We start from the raw sequence: 24,243 nt of genomic DNA, 5'->3' as shown, positions 1-24,243 counted from the left end.
AAAAACCGCGAGATTTCCGCCGGGAGAAGTTCTGCTTTAAAACCTGCGGCACTTAGCCGCAGATTTTGAAGCTGCCTGGGTGCTCGCTCTTCCGCTGCGGCCGGCGCTCCCATAGAGGAGAGCACGGCCGCAGCGGAAGTAGAAAAAGAATGAACATGCTGCGGCCGGCTAATCCGCGCCGCGGTGCCCGCTTTGCCGCGGCGGATTTGCCGTCCCATGTGGACGAGATTTCTGAGAAATCTCGTCCACATGGCTGGCTAACCCCGGGATTAGCGGCCGCAGGCGAACTTGCAGCGGCGAAATTCAGAACGGAATTTCCGCAGCAAATCTGCCCCGTGTGAACCCAGCCTTAAAGATCTCTATCACAGCATGTCCTATTCTGATGCGATTCGTGGACCACAAGTGCCCATTCCGGTCAGAAATGGAATGCATCCACGCGGCATGTAAGTGTGCACGGCTTTCTTCATGCACCCAGTGATTTCGGTTTCAGTCTTAAATGACTCCAATTGGACCACCATCCTTTTTTTCACGTGTGTGTGAAAAACTGGTTGCAGTCGGGTGACGCTTGCGCATTAAATATGTAAAAACTGAACAAACAGCGGTGTGAAATACACATAGATTCACAGTGAAATCGTAATCATCTGAGTGGAAAGAGTAAAAATGATGGCGTATTACAGAGGAGATGTGAGTCGTGTAATACCGCACCCGCGGGTGTCTGTACTGCGTGCCTGCGATGAGTAGGACGGAGCGGGGTCCTGGGAGAAGCCTGCTGTACTGTGTGGACTCTCAGCCTCCTCGGCTCGCCTCTATTTTTAGGACTAGACCTGTGAAACCAGCGCTGCCCACATAATGTATATAATTAGGATTACATAAGTGTTAGCTTACCGCTGTGTCATTAGGGATGTACTGTGCCTGGCGGCTCCCTGAGGGACCAGGCTGTTTGTCTTGTCAGTTGTTCCAAAATACTTGCTTACCTTCCCGTCTCTCTACTTCTCATGACTGCGCCAACGCCTGCTGTCCAACGGCCCTACCACACATTCTGCAAGAGCTGTGGCCTTATCAGTGGATCTCTGGCTGTCCGGCTTTAAAGGGGTTGTCTCGCGAAAGCAAGTGGGGGTATACACTTCTGTATGGCCATATTAATGCACTTTGTAATATACATCGTGCATTAAATATGAGCCATACAGAAGTTATTCACTTACCTTCCCTGCGCTGGCGTCCCTGTCTCCATGGCTCCGTCTAACTTCAGCGTTTAATCGCCCGATTAGACGCGCTTGCGCAGAAGGGTCTTCTGCCTTCGGCTCGGTCTGGCACGAGCGGCGTTCTGGCTCCGCCCCCTACTCGGGCGATTAAACGCTGAAGTTAGACGGAGCCATGGAGACGGGGACGCCAGCGCAGGGAAGGTAAGTGAATAACTTCTGTATGGCTCATATTTAATGCACGATGTATATTACAAAGTGCATTAATATGGCCATACAGAAGTGCTTAACCCCACTTGCTTTCGCGAGACAACCCCTTTAAGGCTGGCTTACACGGAGTGATGATCGCTCAAACAACAGTTTGAGTGACAGCTTTGAGCGATCGTTTTGCATAAACTATTAAGTAGCTACTTGGTTACTTAAGAGCAATTAAGTATGCAAATGAAGCCTTAGCTGAATGCAGTTAATACCTGAGGGCTCTTATCTGCGCTCAGATCCTTTGTTCTCCTCTGGGAAACAATGCTGTCAGCACTCCCTGTGGAGAACTGCTGATAAGGCTGACCACGATTTTTAGGTTGGACTGAATTTAACGATCAGCTAGCAGTGCACAAAAAGCACACGATGGACACACGTGTAGACGCACTGATTATAGCTAAAACGATCGCTGATTATCGCTTTTTTTTTTTTTTTCGGCGATCATCAGCAGGTGTAAATGGGCCTTTAGCTAATCGGAGGGCAGGGCGGCCCCCATATTGTACTCTTACATGGAGAATATTCAGGTTATGCATGAGTTTGAACAAGATGATTAAATCTCCTGTACAGAAGTATGAGTCAACTAATGGCCCTACGTGTGTTGTGCTATCCATTTGTATGGAATGTTTCTCTACAAGGGTGGTGGTGAAGCAATGTTTGCTGTGCACCCTTCCCTTTGTGTGCCATTCAGGAGGAGCCAGAATCATTATGTCACAGTCTATGATATGTTCCCATATGGTACATTGTGGATGGGCCGCTGGTAGCTAATGTTTAGCAGGATGGTCATGTCACCTGATGATGGGTAACGCCAAGTTTTGATCTGCACAGATGCACCCGGACCACCAGCTTTGCAGGTAATGCTGCATTTAGGCGGAAGGATTAGCGTGCGAAGGTGAATGATAATTCGGCAGTCCAAATGGGAGCCAACGACGAATGAGAACCGTTTACTTCAGTTTCTGCAGGCATAAAAACCATCGTTAGCTTCTTTGCTTATCATTCACTGGGTGGGGAGACTTCCACTCCGACCTTTATGTTTTACGGCGCTGACCGCATGCGCCCCCTCAGTTGATCTGTCGGGGTCCCGAGCGACGCACCACGGAAAAATCCCTTTAATTTCTATTGTGACAGACTCCTTTTTGGTGCCCGTTTTACAAGACTTCTGTTTGTATCCACTGTAAAGTAGCGCAGCCAACTACATTACCCAATACTGCAAGTAAAGCGACTGGAAACCTTGTAAATGGACACCAAAGAGGTGGCTGCTTCATAATAGAAATGAATGGTTCCTTTGGTTTCCGCTTGGGGATTCCGTCACGGCGCTACTTCCACAGTTGTCTCTGACACCCCCCCCCCCCCCAAGCGCCGTCACACTGCGTGTACAATAACACTATGGGAATGCTCCCTACCTGCAGCCAACTATTTTTACTTGATGGGAAAAACTGTAAAGTGGATGCAGCGCTGCAAACCCTTCATCCTTAGGAGTGGGGGCCTCCCAGCAGTCAGACCACCAGTGATGGCATACCCTAAGGATATAGGATGCCTCTAATGTTCTGGCTTTCTCTTTCATGTCGGGTTCTTTTCACATGTGTTGCAGTGTTGCACGATGGATCTCATTGACTTACTGATGTAGCAGAGTTTAAGTTGAGATGTAATGCTTTATGGTAATTTTCAGTGCCAGTTTTAAGTCTTATGATTGCTTTACAGTGGGTTTTGTTCTCTAAAGATAAGAAAACAATGGCTTTAGACAGCGTGTTTTCCAAACTGTGCTCCACGGAGTCATTGGGGCTCCAACTCAGGGTCTAGGTTCCTGGTGGCGAACCTATGGCATGTGTGCCAAAGGGAGCACGCAGAGCCCTCTTCGGCTGCTCACTCCTATAGTGATTACCGGCTGGGGTGCCACAGCTCCCCGGCCGGTAATCACGCAGCGGCACTGATCTCAGTACATACTCTGACATCAGTGTGTGCACCCAGGATCCTCCTCCCCTGAACTTTTCTCCTTAGTTCTGCAGGAGAGGAGAAGGGAGGAAACGTTCCAGGCTCTCACACTGCTGTCACTGTGCAACATGGATCAGTGCCGAGCAGAGGAGGAGTGGCGCTGACTACAAGGAGGAGGTAAGTATATGGGCTGGGGGGCTATAACTAGTGGGGCTACTGTGGGGTTAATATTACTACTATGGGGTTAATATTACCAAGAGGGTTAATATTACTATGGGGGTGAATATTACTACTGGGGCTACTGTGGGGTTATTACTATGATCACTAGTAATAATATGTTTGGGTGACTCTTGCCTGTATATGGGGGTCCGTAATAGGAAATCTAGACTAGGGAGGCAGCTGTATATACAGATGATACAGTGCGACACAAGCCATGTTGTACCCATATTTGAAAGCTGTTATCTGTGCTGAGCCGCCTGCTGTGTAAATAAGGAGCGTGTAGCTATCAGCGGCGGCGGGATCTGTGATCACACCATGTCTCACCTTCCAGACACAGATAGGAGGTCTCACCATTACTGATGGAGGATCCTGTATCACTCCTGCTGCTCCTAATCGTGGCCAGACATCATCCGGCAGCTATAAAATGCCAACACCTAAAGAGGTAGAAGTTCTTTCTCTGAAGACCCCAAAGCACGTAATGTGTCACTGAGAATCCGTAAGAATGTGTACTGAGAGGTCGCCTTATGGAACACTATGAGAATGGGGGATATCTGTACTATGGCTCTATAGACTTCTGTTGGGCAGTACTAGAGAGAATAATCCCTAACATCAGCATATAGCAGCACACTTAGTGCCTGTCGCTCCTGCACATGTCTCTGTGCAGCTCTTGTACATAACTTTCCCAACTGTGTTAAAGGGAACCTGTCCCCTGCCTAAAGCACTATAAACTATCATACGGTGCTGTTAGACGGGGAGCTGGGGATGGATTCTTTATAGGCTCCCTCTTCCTGGTTCTCAGCTGATGTACCAGTTTTAATGACTCTTCTCCCATAAATTAGAACTTGCTTACGCTTGTATGGATCATTTCACTAACTAGTAGCGACTAGTAGTCTCACTTCTACTTTTGGCCTTACTGACCTGTAATGAAAGTTAGTTTTGTGACCTCCCCCTTCAAACATCACAATCAATAGGAATCTTAATTTATACAGCGCCAAAGGATTTTGCAGCACTTTATAATTTTGAAAAGTGTTTTTTTTTTTTTGTTTGTGTAAAAACAATTTAATGAATGTCTGTGATTAGTGCATCAAGCGCCTGCTCTGATTGGCTGAGCTGGCGCTGGAGAACCAATCAGAGCAATCTCTTGCTGGAGGCGGGGTTTTCAATCCTCCTTACCAGCAATAGATGCTCTGTCGGCGCTGACAATTGCACAGGAAGAGCAGCGGGAGGGACCCGTAAGCTAGGTGAGTATTGCTTTTTTTCAGCTTTGTTGGCTGATAACACAGCCAAAACTTTGCCAAAACACATGACCATGCTGCTAAAACCGCAGTAAACGCAGCGTTCCTGCAAACACCTGTGTGAGGGAGGCCTAACACAAGACGATTATCATGCAAAATGTGTTCAAAAGAACGAATTTGCGTGATAATTGTGTCTAAATGCACAGCCATCGTGCACTATTCGTTTAAGGTTCGTTGGTCGCTCGCTTTCAGCCAGCAGGAATATTGTCGCTGGATCGCGGACTTCTCGCTGAGTGTAAACGCTCCCCTGCTTCACGTAGAATGAAACGAGCTGAGCGAGAAGCCCGCGGTGACCTGCCTGTCTAAACGCTCTGCACAGGCGCTAACAACCTAGCGGTGACGCCAGCACTCATGCAGGGGTTTAGATGACTGTCGTCCCGTCTAAGTGGGACATTAGTCCGAGGTAAGCGGTGTATAGACGCTGTGTGTTACAAAGTGTCTTTCTCTTCTCTTCTAGGACACATCCACCTCAGCACTGTGTGTAACTTAATTCTCACTGCAAGAAGATCCTCCAAAACCGGTAAGATCGGCCACTAGATGGTTTTTCATCTGTGTATCTTGTTCCTTTTTTTTCCTATTTTTGATTTGTTGTATCCTAGAGGCGTCATTCAGAAAATAAAACATTAAGGGACGGCTCACAGGAGCGTATGTGTTAAATGGTGCCAGAATAATGCAGTGTTTTACCGCTGTGAGCCGGCGCAGAGCAGGTATGTTGCTGCATAGGGCAGGGATTTTGCACGACAGCCTATCTCACACTCGTTGTCACGAGCGGTCTGTCACTTGGCAACGTTGCAGCCATAGAGAACAATAGAGCTGAAAATCTACGCACTTTTGTTGACTCCGTTCGCCACGTAATAGGTAATGATATTGCGCTCGCATGAGCCTGTCCTAAAGGGATTGTCAGACTGAACTTTTCGATGACCTATCCTGGTTATCAGTAACAGAATTTAGCTGTGTGTTTATGGCTAGACAGCAGCTCCAAACACTTGATACGGAGGCTTGGTGACCGGTGCGTCGGCGAGGGTCCTGGGTGGCACACCGGCGCCAATTTACTATTCATATTCATGGTTTCCATCTCTAAACAGCCCCTTAAATATTGGACGTGAGTTGTTCAATGTTTCCCTTTGTTGCTACATTCAGATAGATGTAGTGTTATGTATGTGGATACTTGAATAGTAGGTAAGTTGTGTACTGGGATATCAACTGGAGTAAAAACGATCATTTCCCTTATGCTGGTGTTGATTCTGAGAGGGGGAACTTTGCCCAATATCACAGTGTATTTGTGTTGAAAGCGAAGATGTCACAAATTACAACATCCTACTGACTGACTTGTAGCAGGAAAGGGTTAACACCGTACTGATTCTTATTTCTTTTTCCCTCTCTGCAGGCAAGATGAGTATGATGTTGGAAACCCCAGAGATGCCTGCCGTCTTCGACGGGATGAAGCTAGCAGCTGTTGCCGCAGCCCTCTATGTTATTGTACGCTGCTTAAACCTAAAAAGTCCAACTGCTCCACCAGAGCTCATTTACCAAGATACGGCAATAAACCGCTTTCTATTTAAATCCTGCCCCTTGCTGACCAAAGAGTGAGTAATTAGTCATGCACTTATTGAGTGTTACAGCTTCTCCTATTCAGTGTTTGTACAGTTCCTGCTGTTACTAAGAGTTAGGTATTTGCCAAGCAGAAACTAGGCTGTGCGAAAGATAAAGAAATGTAATGACAGAGTGAGAGAAAACCTCTGCACTGGAGTGAATGTATAGTCCTTGTCAAGAAGAAATCGAGCACTTAGAAGGAGTGGTTGGAATTGAATGAAACGTTATATTTGTGATTGTAACGTTGATATAAGTGATTACAATATCAGAGCAAAAGGATCATTTATTGCAGAAAGCTGAACACTTAAAGGGAGACTCTAGTACCCTGTTGTACCGCCTCTAGCTTGGATACAAGATGTGATATGGGCGGGCATGGAGGCTCTAGTACCCTGTTGTACCGCCTCTAGCTTGTATACAAGATGTGATACGGGTGGGCATGGAGGCTCTAGTACCCTGTTGTACCACCTGTAGCTTGTATACAAGAAGTGATACAGGTAGGCATGGAGGCTCTGATACCCTGTTGTACCGCCTCTAGCTTGTATACAAGATGTGATGTGGGCGGGCATGGAGGCTCTAGTACCCTGTTGTACCGCCTCTAGCTTGGATACAAGATGTGATACGGGTGGGCATGGAGGCATACTGGTTCTGTATGGTAGCCTATCCTATAGCGTATTGCTCCACATTTTCTGTAACTGAGTCTCTAGATCGTGTAAACCTGTAGGCTGTTGAAGTTGACATCCCCGATGGTCCCATACATGTTCTATTTGTGATAAATCTGGCAACCGAGCAGGCCACAGAAGTGTGACAATGTTGTGGAGACATTCCTGTGACCCCCTTGTGTGTGCAGCCGACCATTCTCCTGCTGGAAAATGCCTCTTGGAAGCCGCCATGAGAGGAACACGTGTGGCTGCAGGATGTCCTGAACATATCGCTGAACTGCCATTGTCCCTCGTGCCACTGCTAGGGCTGACCGACTGTCATATGTGATGGCTTCCCCAGACTATCATACCAGCAGTGGCAGCCTGGTGCCACTCCAAAGCAGAAGCAGAATTGAGGTGCTCACCACTAGGTCTCTGGACATGAACACGGCCATCGTCTGTGCTCAAACTAAACCTGGATTCATCGTTAAAGACAATTCAGTTCCACTCCAGTCCAGTTTTTGTCATTGATGATGCCACTGCATGCAGAGGTGACGGTGGGTGGGTGTCAAAGGCAATACATATAATGGGTGCCGTGAGACCAAATGTCCTACAGCCAGGTGCCTGAAAAAATGATTCCGACAGACACAGGGGTGTAACGATGGTGCAACCTGACTCTAGATGGCAAACAACAAAACAGTTGGAGCTGCTCATGCTTGTTAGACAATCCTCTCTACTGGTGGTCTGGTGAGGGCATCCCAAGCCCAGCTGCCTTTTGTGCGTGCCCTTACACATCCACTAGTCCCAACAGCTCCTGACGATCTTGTCAGAATAACCTAGGTGACGGGCAATTCAGCGATACGACCATCCAGCTACTCTTATTCCAATATTGCGCCCCTCTCAAACTATTAAAGGGGTTGTCCCGCGCCGAAACGGTTTTTTTTTTTTTTCAACCCCCCCCCCCCCCCCCCCCCCGTTCGGCGCGAGACAACCCCGATGCAGGGACGTACAGAAAGCTTACCGGAGCGCTTACCTTAATCCCCGCGCTCCGGTGACTTCTATACTTACCTGTGAAGATGGCCGCCGGAATCCTCTTCCTCCGTGGACCGCAGCTCTTCTGTGCGGTCCATTGCCGATTCCAGCCTCCTGATTGGCTGGAATCGGCACGTGACGGGGCGGAGCTACACGGAGACGGCATTCTACACGAGCGGCCCCATAGAAGACTGCAGAAGACCCGGACTGCGCAAGCGCGGCTAATTTGGCCATCGGAGGGCGAAAATTAGTCGGCACCATGGAGACGAGGACGCCAGCAACGGAGCAGGTAAGTATAAAACTTTTTATAACTTCTGTATGGCTCATAATTAATGCACAATGTATATTACAAAGTGCATTATTATGGCCATACAGAAGTGTATAGACCCACTTGCTGCCGCGGGACAACCCCTTTAACTTAGTGAAATCAACATGCTCTACACAAGTAGAATAACAGGTTCACTACACACAAGGAGCCTCTCAGAGCCTTTTATAGGCCAAGGGGGAATCTCTTTCAGGGCCTCAGGTGGCAAGACCGTTCATTTAATCATGCCACAACTTTATTTTGCATATCTGCAGTATTTTGCAGCAAAATGACAGCTCCTTATAGAGGCTTTATTCTTATTTTTTGACTAAGCGTGTATGTGGATCTTAATGCATCTGTGTAAATCTATATTTAAAGAGGTTGTTCGCTTTAGACATTTTCTTAGAATGGTGACAAGGCTGATAACAGTGACTGCTGCTCATTTAGTTATTAGAAAGGAGATGAAATAGAGGAGGTGGTGGGAGTCGAGACTGAGTCACCCCCGTCCGTCGCGCCTAATAAAGAGTCGGCACACTTCTGGGTGAGCGTCGGGGTGGGATGTGAAGAGAATGAGTCACTCCAGTGCGCCGTGCCAGATTAATTAGTTATGATCAATAACCTCATATGAAGTGAAAAGAATCTGTACACAGTCACACAAGGTTGGCACACAACCGCACAAGTGTAAGCAGCTCCAGGATGAGAGTAGGGGCGGAGATGGGAGCAGTGGAGGAGGGGTGAGGAGAAGAGGCTGGGTCACCACCAATGTGTCGTTCCCGATGGCTATATTCAATAACTTATTTTGAGATAGAATCGGTACACAGTCACATGGGGGTAAGCAGCTCTAGGGTACAGTGTGGGTATACTTAGGCAATAAAGATGTTAATTGTATAAACATTTTCTCAAAGTGTTTAACTCGCAATCAACTCTGGAAAAAAGTTCCTAAAAAAGTTACGACTAAATGTTCAGTCCAAACAGCGACATGAACAACGGGTTTGGCAATAGGAACAATTATCCCCATCTCCTTCCTTTTTCCTCTCCACTTGTTACCGCTCTGGAAGTGTGTGTGTGTGGGGGGGGGGGGGGGGGGGGGGGGGTTGTGGGACTTACCAGAGGACAGATGAGCTTTTTCAAGAGGCGTTTGCACCGGTGTCCCTTGCTTCTTCTCGCATGGCTCCTTAGAGCATGGGGTAGCTTTAAACCGCGTCTCTTCTCGCTCCCATGCTGACAAATGTAGGCCATGGCTGCAGCCTATTGCTTTGCACTTCCGATGAGGGCAGGTTCCTTCTCTCTCTTCTCCAGAGCCACGCATTTGTCTTGTGCTTGCTGCAATATGAAATGCCAACGTGGACAGCCGGAGACGTTATGCCTCAGCTGTCTTCCACCGACCTGGCTAGCCAGCGAACAGACCACAGGCACTTATCAATGTGGTAGACGTCAGAAACTGGTTAGACCTCCTCACTCCCCAGCCTTGGCATATCCCCAGTTTCTATGGGGGCACACTCTTGGCTCTCTTCCAGAATGACAGCCACTCCAAGGGTGAGCTTTCTAGGGTCTGTTTTGAACTCCAACCTGAGCGAGGAACAGGCCTCTAAGCTGTCTTCACTGATCGATAGTCTGATAGTGGCGGTGAAACACATATCCCTTAAGGTAAAGGATCATCTGCCGATAAATCTATGGAAGCTATATCTTTTCGACTCCTAAAACGTTCCCAAAAGTCTTCCCTTCCCATTTGGAATTTGAAGATGTTCTATCTCAGGAATGGAACCTCCCTGACAAATACTTTACCAAGCCTAAGCATTTGGACATCCTGTATCCCTTTCCAGAGGATTTGGTGAAGTGGTCCTCTTCAGCAGTGGTGGACCCCCCCAGTGTCCCGTTTGTCTAGACATTGCATCAGCCATAGGTAAGATAGTGTGTCCTTTAAGAATGTATGCGACAAAAGTCTTAAATGCCTTACCAAGACCTCCTTTGAGGCTGTGGGTTCAGCACTTTGTCCTGTGTTTGCCTCTACCTGGTTCAGTAGGGCCACTGTTGAATGGGCTAAGAAACTACGTTGGGGCATTCTTACTGATTCTCCTTAGGATGAATTAACTGACCTTGCCAAGCAGATCGATCAGGCGGGGAGGCAAGTTTCTCTACAAAGCTTTTTTAGATACGTCCAGGCTCTTGGCTCGCTGTTCAGTTGCTTTGATAACCTCACACTGAACACTATGGCTCAAATTTTGGGCTGCAGATGCCACCTCTAAGTGGACATTAACTTTCCCTTCATCTGTTCGTATCTTTTTGGCACCAGACTGGAAGAGATTATTTCTGAGGACACTGGGGGGAGGAGCTCGCATCTTCCACAGCAGAAAGGAAGCAGCTGTACAAGATCTGTATGGAAGAAATTGCTTCAGTTTTATCCAGGTCCTCGGATAACAAGAAATCTTTGCAGGATCACCATTGAAAACCCTCTTTCAAGCTATGACCTTCCTTCGTCCCGAACCACAATCCTCCAAGTCTGCTTCTGCATGAAGGGCAGCCCCTACTCAATTCATTCAGGGTCGAGGGACACCTTTGCCCTGTTCAGGGAGGCCTGACTTGGTCACATTTCTGATGTCTAGGCTCGAAGGTTATCTCTTTAGGCTACGCCATTGCATTTTTAGCTCCTCCCACAGATTTCTTCTTCACTTCCAGAATCCCAGCGTCTCCTTTACAGGCCCACACTTTTCCATCCTATGCGGTTTTCGCTATTTCGCCTTCTTTCTGTGGGACTGGGCCTTAGCTCCCTCAATTGTCGGGTATCCGTGTTGTCCATTCTTTTTCATCGTTCTCTGGCCTCTAAGTCAGCTATCCATACCTTACACATGACCTCATGCAGCTCCTCCATACCATTCTCCTGTCCATCCTTGGGACCTTTTAATCTGGTACTGGACGTGCTACAGGTTCACCCTTTCGAACTTCTGCGCAACGTCCCAGCTTGTCGTCGTCTTTTTTTTTTTGCCCTGTGAGGTATTGTTTTTAGTAGCTATCACTGCCATCTGCAGGGTTTCTGAGCCAGCAGCGTTGTTGGCCAAGCCTCTGACTTCCATCAGGACAAGGTAGTCCTATGTCCCGTGCCCTCCTTACCTAAGGTGGTGGTAGCCTTCCACATCAATGAGGACATCATTTTGCCTTCCTTCTATCCCACTGCTATGCACCCAAGGGAATCTGCTCTCCATATAGACCGGACTTGGTTGGAGCCTTGAGGATTTACCTCTCCCGAACATCTTTCAGGCACTTGGATGCTTCTTTTGTGATTTCAAGATGCCCAAGACATGTCCTAGCAGCTTCCAAATTGGTTATCTCACATTGAATTAGTTCCTCAGTAGTGGAGGCCTATCGTGCCAAAGGCAGGGAGCTTCCCTTCCATGTTACTGCACACTCTACCCAGGCGGTGGGTGCCTCTTGTGCAGTAGGTAACGGCACCTCTGCTCTTCAAGCGTGTAAGTTCTCTAAGTGGGTTTCTCAGCACACCTTATCTAAATTCTAGTGGGTGCACACTTTTTCGCATCCGCTGAAGCTTCTATTCAGAGTCTTGCAGACTACTGTGAGCTGACCTCATGTATTTCAATTTGCTCTTCCCACCCTTGAAGGACTGCTCTAGAACGTCCCTTGGGCCTCCTAGACTGTGTCTACAGACGAGAAAATCAGATGTTTGTACTTTGCGTCTAATCTCTTTCTCGTCTTGTTAACCATTGTTCACCTTTTTGCCATAGTCTCCCCGATGCCGGGGCATTCTCCCTGGAGCTTCACATGATTCTGAGCTCTGTTGCACGGTTTAATGTTTACTGTTTTTCTTAGTGTTGTTTAACCGGTTTTTATCTTGTTTGCTGTTCCTACTAGTTGCATAAAAAATGACTAGCTTGGTGCCTGTAGGGGGAGAGGGTATATCCGGTAGGAGAAGCTAACCCTTTCCTTGCTTAATGTCTCCCTCCTAGTGGCAGTAGCTATACCCATAGTTCTAGGCTGTGTCCCCAATGAACGAGACATGAGAGATTTTACAGTAAGTACAAAAATCTGAGGGAATATGAAGCATTACAAAGTGATTATTGAAATCAGTCCAAGTAATGCATGGACGTGCCTGGTACTCCAGAGCAAAGATGCCCATCTCCACTTATACATGAGAGTCCTAAATGGGGAGTTGTGTGTTGCAGCTATGTTTTTCTGTTGAATTTTGTTAAAATTGAAGTGGAAGAACACAACTAGAACATAAAAAGCAACATACCGCTAAACTATCAAACAAAAACACATTGTGGGAATGGAAATTCATATTTTTTTACATTCCCTTATTCACGACAATAACCTAAATTGAAGCAATGTGTTCTTGTGGACCAGGCCGGAGACATTTTACAGGAAAATAAACATTTAATAGTGTTTGAGTGACAAACGATTACAACGTGGTTAGAGGAAATGACATAAATGTCTGGTGGGGTTATCATTGCTGGGACTCCCGCCTTTCGGCAGAAAGTGGATTCATGGCAGCAATTGACAATCCTGGACCAATCAGAAGCAAGAAAGCCCAGCATGTTTTTTTGCAGCCATATTGGTTGTCAGAGAAACTAATTTATGCTTTCCTAGCATGTGACATGTGTATGCCACATGTTGACATGGAGTGGGCCCAGGAGCTGAGCCTGCCTCCTACACAGAAGGTGCCAGTTGTATTAAGCCCTGCCAGCCGTCCCAGCAATTATCGCTCCTGATCGTCAGTGAATGGAGGCAGAGCGGGCCGGGAATCGTTTTTACATTCTGTGAGAAACGGGGCTTAAAAGGGATTTTCAGAACTTTACTGTTGATAACCTATCCTCAGGATGAGATTAGAGCTTCAATAGTTGATTGGTGGGGGCCCACTGCCCAGGACCCAAATGATCAGCGGATATCGGGCCAATTGTCAGTGGGCACGGAGGCAGAAGCTGACTTCTCCGTATGCATTTCAGCATTTAATTTAACAAGCGCAATGCCTGCATTTGCCAACTTGGGTCACTGCAATGCGGATGGACCAGTCTGCTTCCGGCACTGTCCGCACTAAAGGCGGGATCAAGAATAGCTGTTCACCAGGGATCCTGAGGATAGGCTATCAATAGTACAGTCCCGGAAAACCCTTTTAACAGGATGATGCTGAGAAGCCCTCATACAGCTCCATTGACTGAATAACAAGTACGTTATGGGTCTCCTCCAAAAACCTTTGCTTTGTGGCCTTTTATGGTCTGTTTATTAATAATATCATGAATGCTAATTTGTCCTGTACAAATACCCTAAACAGAAGCTGTTCAAATGGTAAGACCCTTACTGGGGATCTATCGGAATCCCACTTTTGAGTATTGAGACTTAACCTGGGATGGAAGGCCAAGACATGGTGAAAAACAAGATTAGAATGCGCCTAATGTATAGTGCCAGCGGTGTTTTAATTACCTTGGCTTGCTAGCCCCAGGAATTGGCCAACTCCTAATTGCTGTTGTCAAGGTCTTTACCCTCCTGAGGAGGGATCTCGTGAAGCGTCTCTGTCCTAATCTGTAGTGTTTTAATAATGAGACCTGTAGCACCATTTTTATATTGCCTAATAATTACATATTTGTGTTAGGTACATTCCTCCGCTAATCTGGGGAAAAAGTGGACATATCCAAACTGCACTGTATGGAAAGATGGGGCGAGTCAGCTCTCCAAATCCGTATGGATTGCGCAAGTACCTAACAATGCCCGACGGAGCTACTGCAACATTTGACCTCTTTGAGCCTCTTGCTGAGCATTGCACTGGAGGTAAGTAGAAAAGTGTGCCATGTGAGATTCATGTTCAAGCCATCAGAATTCACCTGTCATTTTTTTTAGAGGATCTTTGGAACAGAATAACTTGATTAGTTGCACCCTGCAGCTTCTCCTTTTTCCTTTGCTATGGTTTTTGACACATTTTCCCCAGTGTCTTCTCCAAGGCTCCTCCTCAGTAGTGACTGGTTTGTAGCAATCGGCTGCATGACTTTTGTGTAGCGCATCTCCTGATCTGTGTACCTGAGTGGGATCTTTAGAGGACAAGCCCGTGTAGCATAGTGAGGCAGGTACAATGCTCTGTGTCCACTTGAGTACTAGTTGGTACCTATAGTGTCACAAAACCTAAAATACAAAGATTGTTAAACTGTTTTCACTTTTGTGCCAACAGAAGGGGGAGTACACGACAGCTGCAGTTGGAAACCAATAAGGATTGGTCAAATGTAATTAAAAAAATACATTACATTACCCCTCTAGTCAGTTGGTAGTTGCACCCCTTCAATGTGGCTGGACAGCCCCTCCTCGGTGCGCTTTTATTAGGGCATGACACCCCTCCCCATCCTCCCTTAGGCCCATCTCCATTAGCTGGAATGGAAAGCCCCACTGATACACTTACTAGAGGGCAGTAATGGGAACTGAGGTAATCGGATGTTTGCCGCTTCTTGTACTAGAGAAGGGTGTAGTTCATATTGGACAGACTCTATAACATTTTGCAAACTACCATATTTATAGGACTTTTATTAAGCAGAACCTCCTCCTTGTAGCAGCTGGCCACTCTGGCTCATATTACTTATAGCTTTTTTTTTTCCCCACTAATGACATTTTTCCTAACAAATCACTGCAGAGCCGACAGCTGGGACCTCAAGATCCATGCACCCTGAATCTTCCATGAGAATGGACCAATGTGCATGCACGATCTCCACTCATTCTGCTTCTGTGAGACGGAGGAAGATTGATGCGCTCAGCAATCTTCTACTGTCCCATAGAAGTCGATGGAAGTGGTGGTCATGCGTGCACACCATTGTTTCATTCTCCATGGAGGATTCAGGGTGCATGGATCTCAGGGCCCCTGGGGGTCCCAGCAGTCAGATCCCCAGCAATCCAACACTTATCACCTATCCAGTGAATGGGGAATAAATGTCAGCAGGAAAGCCCTTTAACTAGTACGTTAGTGTACGCCATGCAACCATGTATTGCAGCGTTGCCTACATTTGACTGGAGCTATGCAATATTACGTTAATGGCTACACGCAGCATTTACTCAGTAACTGCAGTCATCGAAGGTCACAGGAGCTGGAACCTGCACTGATCAGCTGATAGCTGGGAGCACTTTTTAACCTGTGACTTTTCGAATTGTCACATTGGAAAAACTCTTCTGAAAATGTCACCTTTTTATTGTAGATTTCAGTTTCTCAGGTAAATGTATTTAACAGAAGGCAGTCACACTAGTGACATGACTGTTAGCCTTAAGAGCTTCTAGCTTTATGACGTAATGTATTTTGCGAGGCAAGTTCTAGTTTTTATAGAAGCCAATTTTGAGTACATATGTATTGAATAACTTTTTTTTTTTTTAATTTTGTTTTTATAATTTTTTAAAATTTTTTGGTGGGAGCAATGGTGAAAAAAAGCTCGCCACTTTTTTGCGATACATTGTTATGGCATTCACAGTGTGGTATGAATATTATCTTATTATACTACAGGTCATTACTAAGTGGCGGCTGTAAATTCAGTATTCCCAACCCCACTTCAAATGGCTGTAGCTCCAGTTCTGTAAAGGACACCAAAAGCATGTTGGCAGCCCAGATTGAATCGGTGCTACAGCTGTTTAAAGTGGAACGAGCTCTTCATCCAAAGCTGTATTGTCCTTTTACTTCAGAGCTTGTCCTAAACTGCTGCGGAAGGGGGTTAAGGGGCCGGGACGACCTTTTTATCAGTGACTAAATGAAAGTAGTTCATGTTCTGTATGTCACCAAAGATTTTCTTTATTCCCGTACAGAGAGTGTTACCATGGTTATATGTCCGGGAATAGCCAATCACAGTGAAAAACAGTATATTCGGACTTTTGTGGACTATGCCCAGAAGAACGGCTATAGATGTGCTGTGCTGAATCACCTTGGAGCCTTGCCAAACATTGAGTTAACGTCTCCACGCATGTTCACTTATGGTATGTTCATTTAAAATACTAGATTCACCCAATGTTTGGAAAAACGGTTGCAAATATTGTAAGAACTGTCGATTTCAGCTTGAACTGTTCACCATCCATGGCTTGGTCTTCCATGTTTCGGGGCCATGGCAACAGTCAAACTGGTAAGCACTTGCTATGAATGTCACTTTGCAAGGCTTGACTCTCCCTAGCGGCGCTGTTGGCTGAAGCGCAGTAGCGCTCCTAGACTTAACATAGGAACTTTGACCTGGCCTGACAGTCACTCAATGTATCAAACTCACATTTTATATTAGATGCCTAAAGCTTTCTCTTCATGTATCAGACCAAGATTCTACCAAGATCTAACTATTTGTGTGAGAGCTGCTGACTGGCCTAGAAGCGTTGTCTCTTCCTCAGGTTTTGGGACCCGGGTTGCTTTAGATGCTGGGACGGCTTCTTGGGCAAAGACCTAGTCACCTGGCAACTGCTACAACCTCACATGGTGAAATACTAATAAATCGTTCAGTAAAACCCACCGGAGTTACAGGGAGTAGAGAGTAGTTGCCATACATGTTTGCATAGAAGAAGGCTGGATTGCTTCACTGCAGCTGACTTGTGAGCACTGCAGGGACAGGAACACTTCCAGGAAGTGGCCATGTGATATCACCACTATTCAGAACATGCCCAGTCATACCTAGAAACAATGGTGTAATTTGTGATTGAGCTGGACTCTTGGCCCTATGACACATCCCTGAAATCCTGTAAAATTTGAAAACTTGTTTTATCTCTTTTTTTGGCTTGTTTTGGAATATTTATAAATCATAAAATGCAAGTTGGGAACAAGAATCACCTAACTTATAGAAATACGTTAGTCTTGAATTTCATGTAATGGACTCTTAAAGGGAATGTGTCATCAGAAAATATATATACAGTATGTGTATCTCTACAGTATAAATATATAAAAATGCAGCAGGGATTTAAAAAAAAAAAAAAAAAAGGCTGTATGTATTTAATTAATTAATTATGTAAAGAAAAAAAATCCTAGAATGAAAATAAATAAATATATATATATAATTTTTTTTTTTATCCTACAATCCTGCACTGTTTACACTGACCACAGATGACCTAAGCCTAGTCTGACATTTTCTGAACTGTCGAGAAGACTTTGAGGATGGGCCAGCCGGCACATATGTGTAATACAGTTTTCCCTGCGCCGTCTCTAGGCGATGACGCGGGTCCTGTGACCTTTCCGGAATTGCCATTCTGGAAAGGCTGCGGATCGGACGGCTTTCATTGATTCAGTGGAAGCCGTCCGTCCGGAAAACGCACCAAAATGGAGTATGCTGCAATTTAATTTTATTTTATTTATATTTGTTTCCCTCCGCGATGGGAAATCGCAAGTGATTTCCGCTCATGGGCGTGCAAGAATCACTTCTACATTGCATGCTATGGACAGACATTGCTGTGGAACCCGCGGGCAGATAATCGTTCAGATTCACACGATCTTGGCTGATATATGCACGCGCCGACTGAACGATGGAAGATAATTCGTACCCTCAGTGTTCAGTTTATACATGCATTAAAACTATATGGCGATCAGCCATGTAAGCAGGCAGTCGTTCATCTATGGTCTTGAGTAGAAGAGCGCTAACATCACAGGCAGGATTATGCTGAAAAGGTAATCTCTAGAGATGAGCGAACGTACTCGGTAAGGCCGATTTCGCAATCGAGCACTGCGATTTTCGAGTACTTCACTACTCGGGTGAAAAGATTCAGGGGGCGCCGTGGGTGAGTGGGGGGTTGCAGAGGGGAGTGGGGGGGGGGGGGGAGAGGGAGAGAGAGAGGGCTCCCCCTGTTCCCCGCTGCTACTCCCTGCTCAGTCACGCATCCCCCCCCCCCGGCGCCCCCCGAATCTTTGCATCCGAGTACTGAAGTACTCGAAAATCGCGGTGCTCGATCGAGTAATTACTCGAAACGAGTACGTTCGCTCATCTCTAGTAATCTCCTATATAGAGAAAACACAGGATCCAATATTCACAATAGGTGATCAGCTGTGATCTACTTTATCTACTCTCCGTCCACTGATCACAGAACATGTCTTAAACAGTCTCCCATACAAGCCAATGGATCCTGTCTGTCCATTTGTGTGAATAGCCCATGAAGCTGCTGTTAAATGCAGCTCAGGCAAGATGGCAGCCCCCACAGTCATATAGAGGAGAACAAAAGAAAAAAAAGTCTACATTTAGAAAATAAAAACAGATCAGAAAAGTGAAATCTGTTTCTCTATCTGGTTTTAATCTCTGTGACACAAACAAATTGGGGATAGAGATCATTTATGTATTTATTTATTTAATTCTTTATTTTGAACTTTTTCAAGAAAATGACAAAAAATGCCTCCTGAGGAGGCAACAGTAACATTGATTCTATGGTTTCAAATACCACAAGTTCTTGGTCTGTTGAGAGCGATAGCATTGCACTGTACCAAATAGCCCACCATAGTAATGGTAATATTAATGATGATGGTTGAAAAAAAGGGAGGAGGGGGAACGGTAATTGAGAGGAGGCCCCAGGTCAAGTCTTGTTGCTTTGTTAGGCTGCAGATCTGTCCTGCTGCCTAACTCCAGTCTCGCCACTCGCTGCCTCTTCACGTACCCTCCGATATAGACCTTTTAAGTGGCATATCAAGGTTTGCTTTACTTTAGTTGTTCTCCATAGCCTGTAATTGGCATTACACAGTCCGGAGATGTCCCAGGACGGTAGATCTTGGCCGGCTGACAACACTTTTTTTAATCTCTAATGTCAGCTTAAACTGAAAACCTTATCTGATAGATGTGAGTAGTATTACTACATCAAACAAGGTTACCCAATACTGCACATCTGGTGTAATGCCAAATTAGGTCATTTTATCTTTTATGAACAGACTGTAAACTATCATTTGCAGAGTTGAAGGCATAATGAATCCACAAGGTTCCCGGTGTATTGTAAAACCTCATGCCATCCCCTGTGGTCAGCACTTGGCCATCACTGTTCAGCACGGAGCTGGAATACTAGTACTGTCTGTGAAGGACTAGCTGACACAGATCTATTCAGCTCCTGTAATCTATATATATATAAAGACGACTGACTGACTGACTGACTCACTGACTCACTGACTCACTGACTGACTCACTCACTCACTGACTCACTGACTGACTCACTCACTCACTCACTCACTCACTCACTCACTCACTCACTCACTCACTCACTCACTCACTCGCCAAAAGTTCTCCAACTTCCCGATGTCGTAGAAACATGAATTTTGGTACGAGCATAGCTTATCTCCAAAATAGGAAAAGTAATTGGGTCCCAACTCGATTATTCAATTCTAGCGCAAAAGAATTGGTGTCGAAATTTAACGTACATAATCTAAATCTCTCACTTCCCAATGTCATAGAAACTCGAAATTTGGCACGGGCATTGATTATGTCATAAATAGGAAAAGCTAATGGGTCCCAACTCGATTATTCAATTCAATGCGCAAAAGAATTAGCGTCCAAATTTTACGTACATAATCTAAATCTCTCACTTCCCGGTGTCATAGAAACGGGAAATTTGGCACAAGCATTGATTGTGTCATAAATAGGAAAAGCTAATGAGTCCCAACTCGATTTATTCAATTCTAAGCGCAAAAGAATTAGTGTCCAAATTTTATGTGCGTAATCTAATTCTCTCACTTCCTGATGTCATTTTATATAAAGGAAACGTCGCTTGGTTGCCTCCACGTGGTGTTTCCTGGGTAATGCAGAGAACTATGCAAAATGGTGAACATATGTTTTTCCTCAGTATCTCTAAAGTAACCACGACTTCATAAGATTTTCCGTGTGAACACCAGATAAACACCAGTACCAAATTAACTCGGGCGAAGCCGGGTATATCAGCTAGTATAATATATTTGTTTTTTTTTTAACTAAAGGCCTTTCCTTGTTGTTCCACAAATATATCAAGTACTATGAGCTAAATGATACTTCATCATTCTCAGACTCTGTAGCACCATGTCTTATGAACCAGGACTTTCAAAAGAGTCCACAACGTGCTCTGCGTGATCACAGAAAGGTCTTTGGCTGTTCATGCCTGGCACCAATCAGTGTGATCAGGGCCGGAAGGAAAGCAGAATGATGTACACACAGACCGGGCACATGGCTGAAGCCAGGGAAGGTGAGTAAGTTGCCAGGCATTCACTGCGGTCCACCAACAGGTAACATGAACCTGGGACAAGGATGCCTGTGGCGTTTTTTATTCTCTACCGCTGCGGCATTTAAAGGGGTTGTCCCGAGGCAGCAAGTGGGTCTATACACTTCTGTATGGCCATAATAATGCACTTTGTAATGTACATTGTGCATTAATTATGAGCCATACAGAAGTTATAAAAAGTTTTATACTTACCTGCTCCGTTGCTGGCGTCCTCGTCTCCATGGTGCCGACTAATTTTCGCCCTCCGATGGCCAAATTAGCCGCGCTTGCGCAGTCCGGGTCTTCTTCTTTTATGAATGGGATCGCTCGTGCAGGATGCCGGCTCCGTGTAGCTCCGCCCCGTCACATGCCGATTCCAGCCAATCAGGAGGCTGGAATCGGCAATGGACCGCACAGAAGCCCTGCGGTCCATGAAGACAGAGGATCCCGGCGGCCATCTTCAGCAGGTGAGTATGAAGACGCCGGACCGCCGGGATTCAGGTAAGCGCTGTGCGGGTGGTTTTTTTAACCCCTGCATCGGGGTTGTCTCGCGCCGAACGGGGGGGGGGTGGGGGGGGTTTAAAAAAAAAAAAAAAACCCGTTTCGGCGCGGGACAACCCCTTTAAGAATAAATACACTTTGAAGTTTCACTCTGGAACGGCTGTCCAAATCAGGCAAGCCACACCTGTCTCTCCCTGCCTGCATCATGTAGGCTAACAGCTTTGTCCCTATACACAAAAGGGAAGGGAGCTGTCCAGTCTTCATGTTGCAAGAGGGAAGAGCTCAGCACGGCCCTCCTCCATGACTCAGAGCTCACTTCCTGACTCAAACTTCAAAGTATATTTTAGTTTGAAACTCTGTAGTGTTTCAGAATAAAACATCCGCAGGGAACAGGCTTCCCTGTTCCAGGCTTATGCTGCCCATGACAGGAACCTGATGACCGAATCCCTTTAACCCCTTCCACTTCCCTTGACCACCAGAGTTGGTGACATTAATCCTCGTCTGCCACCACAGAAGTCTTAAGATTTCTTAAACTCTTGTAAACTCCTTTAACAGAGGAGATGTTCTAAAGTGAAAATATAAGCATTCGGGTAGGTTCACGTGTGTTGGATTTGCTGCTAATTTTTTGCATCCAAGTTCATACATTTTGCGCAGACTTTGGCGCGTATCTGCAGCAGACTGCTTCTTCAAACGACTTGAATTTAAAGGGGCGGTAATCTGCTGCAAGTTTGCCGTGGATTTTTCTGTGGCAGGAAATCTGCCACATCGCTGGGTCATATGAATTTGAACCATAATCGTTCAGTGTACACACAACCAACGATCGACTAATGAATGATAATTCATTAGTTTATCGTTCATTTCATGAAAAGCATAAAAGTTGTTGCTTAAGCGTCTGGTTTAAATGCAGATCGTTCATTAGTTCTCATTCAACGGTACAGTGACTGAATAATTTGCAAGCAAACTATCTAGTATAAACAGGCTGCCTAAGTGACCTCCTTTATCGTTCGCTTCCGTGCTCTAGCACAGGGGTCCCCAACTCCAGTCCTCAGGGACCACCAATAGGTCATGTTTTCAGGATATTCTATGGTAAGAACCCCTGTGACAATGTCTGAGACACCAACAATAATTACATCACCTGTGCGATACTGAGGAAATCCTGAAAACATGACCTGTTGGCGGTCCCTGAGGACTGGAGTTGGGGAACACTGCTCTAGCACAGCAAGGCTACTTTTACACAAGCCAAATCCCATTTGAACGAGAAGGTTTTCTGTTTGCCTAAACTTGGGTATGTCTGATCTGAAAATCTATAGTACAAAGTCCAAATCTGATGCACACCTCAACTTGTTTCTAAATACCCCATACACAACGACTCCAAACACCGGACTGCTGTAACGAAAAACAGATTTATTTCCTGTTATTGATAAATCTTGCCGTCCGTTGAAAGCTTTGAGGCTATAACCCAGGTTTGTCAATTAAAAGAAATGTTTGTTCTTAACCTAATCTCCTGTGTTCTTCTCAGAAGTTCTTTCCAGGATATTGAAGATTGGCATTTGTACACCCCCATACGATGCCAACACTGTTTGGAGTGCCAGTAATCCGCTTTCAGCATATTTCTCCTGAAGGTTTAGGAACAGCTCTCTATATACCCATTGTATCTCTGGAGCTTAAGCTAAGCATTTTCTACCCCTGAGAAAATGCTTTTGACCTTTTTATTTCTAATTTAGTGATTATTTCTAATGCTTTACATAGCAATGGGCTTGTACTCGTTTAAAGAGACTCTGTCACCATCTTTTTCCACCCCTCTCTGAGGGCAGCATAAGGTAGTGACATTACAGGGATCTGTTTGTGTGTGGAACTGTGAACCAATTTTAGAGAAACTTACATTTTATCAGTAGTAGCACACATGTATAGAGGACTACCTAAAGTAGACCTGGATATTTATGAGCTGCAGGCTAGCTACACCCATCCTGCCCTCCAGCCACTAATTGACCGCTGTCTGCCTATTACTGTCCATAGTGAGAGAGCTGCCAGTCATTTGTTGCAGGGTGGCGTGACTAGCCTAGTGTCAGGAATGGCTAAAACTGTTAATCAGACAATAGGGGTTGTTGTTGTTGTTCATAGTCCGTTCTCTCTGTAGCTCCTCTCATCTCAGATGCTTCCTCCCCAGCGCTTGTTTATCTGCGTATCAAGGTTTAAATTGTGTTTATGCAAGTCACACTGACTAAACTGTTTTGTTTGCGGACTGCCATATTTCAATAGTAAACGGTGTGCCTGCAGTTTACTCAAATACGTGTGTTGATCTTAGAGTCAAAATATGTTTTTATTAGAGACTTTGTACATCGCATACAGATAGGCTGACAATAGCCTCAAGATTGTACAATAGCTTCGAGAAATTCTATTATTAAGACAGAAGAAACCATTTAGTTGATGAACTGTACTCTGGAACAGCCTTTACAGCAGTCTCAGCTTTACTTTGTTTAAAGCTTAGCTGACTGTCAGGACTCGGTAAGCAACTGGAAAAATAAATGACTATATATCTGAAACTAAATCGATTGGTTGTGAACAAGCTTAACCTACAGCGAGTAGATCTCCAGAGGAGAATCTCTGAGGAGGGGCAGGAAAAAGGGAAGAAATAAAAAAAGGGGGGGGTGGGGGGTGGAAAATAAGGGATGGAAGGGTAAAGAAGTTAGGTGTAGAGTGAAGGGAGGAGGAAATGGGCTTAGAGCAACGTCAGAGGAGGTGGGAGAAGAGGAAAAAGAACACCTCAGACCGACTCTAGTAGCATAGACACCGACATTCTTTTGAGTAGGTTGAACCCCATTCGCAAGCCACTGATCAAATCTAATAATTTTGCAAAACGTCACCCAAACCTCCCATGTGGCTTAAAACTCTGCATATTTATCATCGTCCTTAGCCCTCAGCTCCTCCATGTAACCAGTTTTGTCTAAGGTTGTCGCCCAGTTCATTGTGTCAGAGAGCCCTGGGACCTCCAGAGCCAGGGAATTACCATCCTCATGGCTAGAATGAAAAATCTAAGAATATTTCTTGCTAGTAGTAATGGATCCTGGTAGGATTGATAATGGGGCCATCTCAATAGGTATCTGCCCTCAGTATCCACCTTAGAGGGAACTAGATTGTGAGGGAGGCTT

General features: G+C 45.6%; 1 protein-coding gene across 1 annotated transcript in view; it reads left to right on the top strand.

Annotated features, from left to right (window-relative positions):
- The window catches only part of ABHD2 (abhydrolase domain containing 2, acylglycerol lipase), a 44,472-nt gene that overhangs the window by 4,258 nt on the left and 15,971 nt on the right, over positions 1–24,243 (top strand). The window contains exons 2-5 of the mRNA XM_066592806.1: positions 5,355–5,417; positions 6,285–6,483; positions 14,064–14,239; positions 16,238–16,405. Of these exons, the coding sequence (XP_066448903.1) occupies positions 6,290–6,483; positions 14,064–14,239; positions 16,238–16,405 (538 nt within the window). The 5' untranslated portion in view covers positions 5,355–5,417; positions 6,285–6,289. The remainder of the gene's footprint in view (positions 1–5,354; positions 5,418–6,284; positions 6,484–14,063; positions 14,240–16,237; positions 16,406–24,243) is intronic.

The sequence above is a fragment of the Eleutherodactylus coqui genome, chromosome 2, assembly GCF_035609145.1.
Source record: "Eleutherodactylus coqui strain aEleCoq1 chromosome 2, aEleCoq1.hap1, whole genome shotgun sequence".
Classification (NCBI taxonomy): Eukaryota; Metazoa; Chordata; class Amphibia; order Anura; family Eleutherodactylidae; genus Eleutherodactylus; species Eleutherodactylus coqui.
The sequence above is the reverse complement of the archived record's forward strand: the minus strand, read 5'-3'. Positions and strand labels throughout refer to the sequence as shown.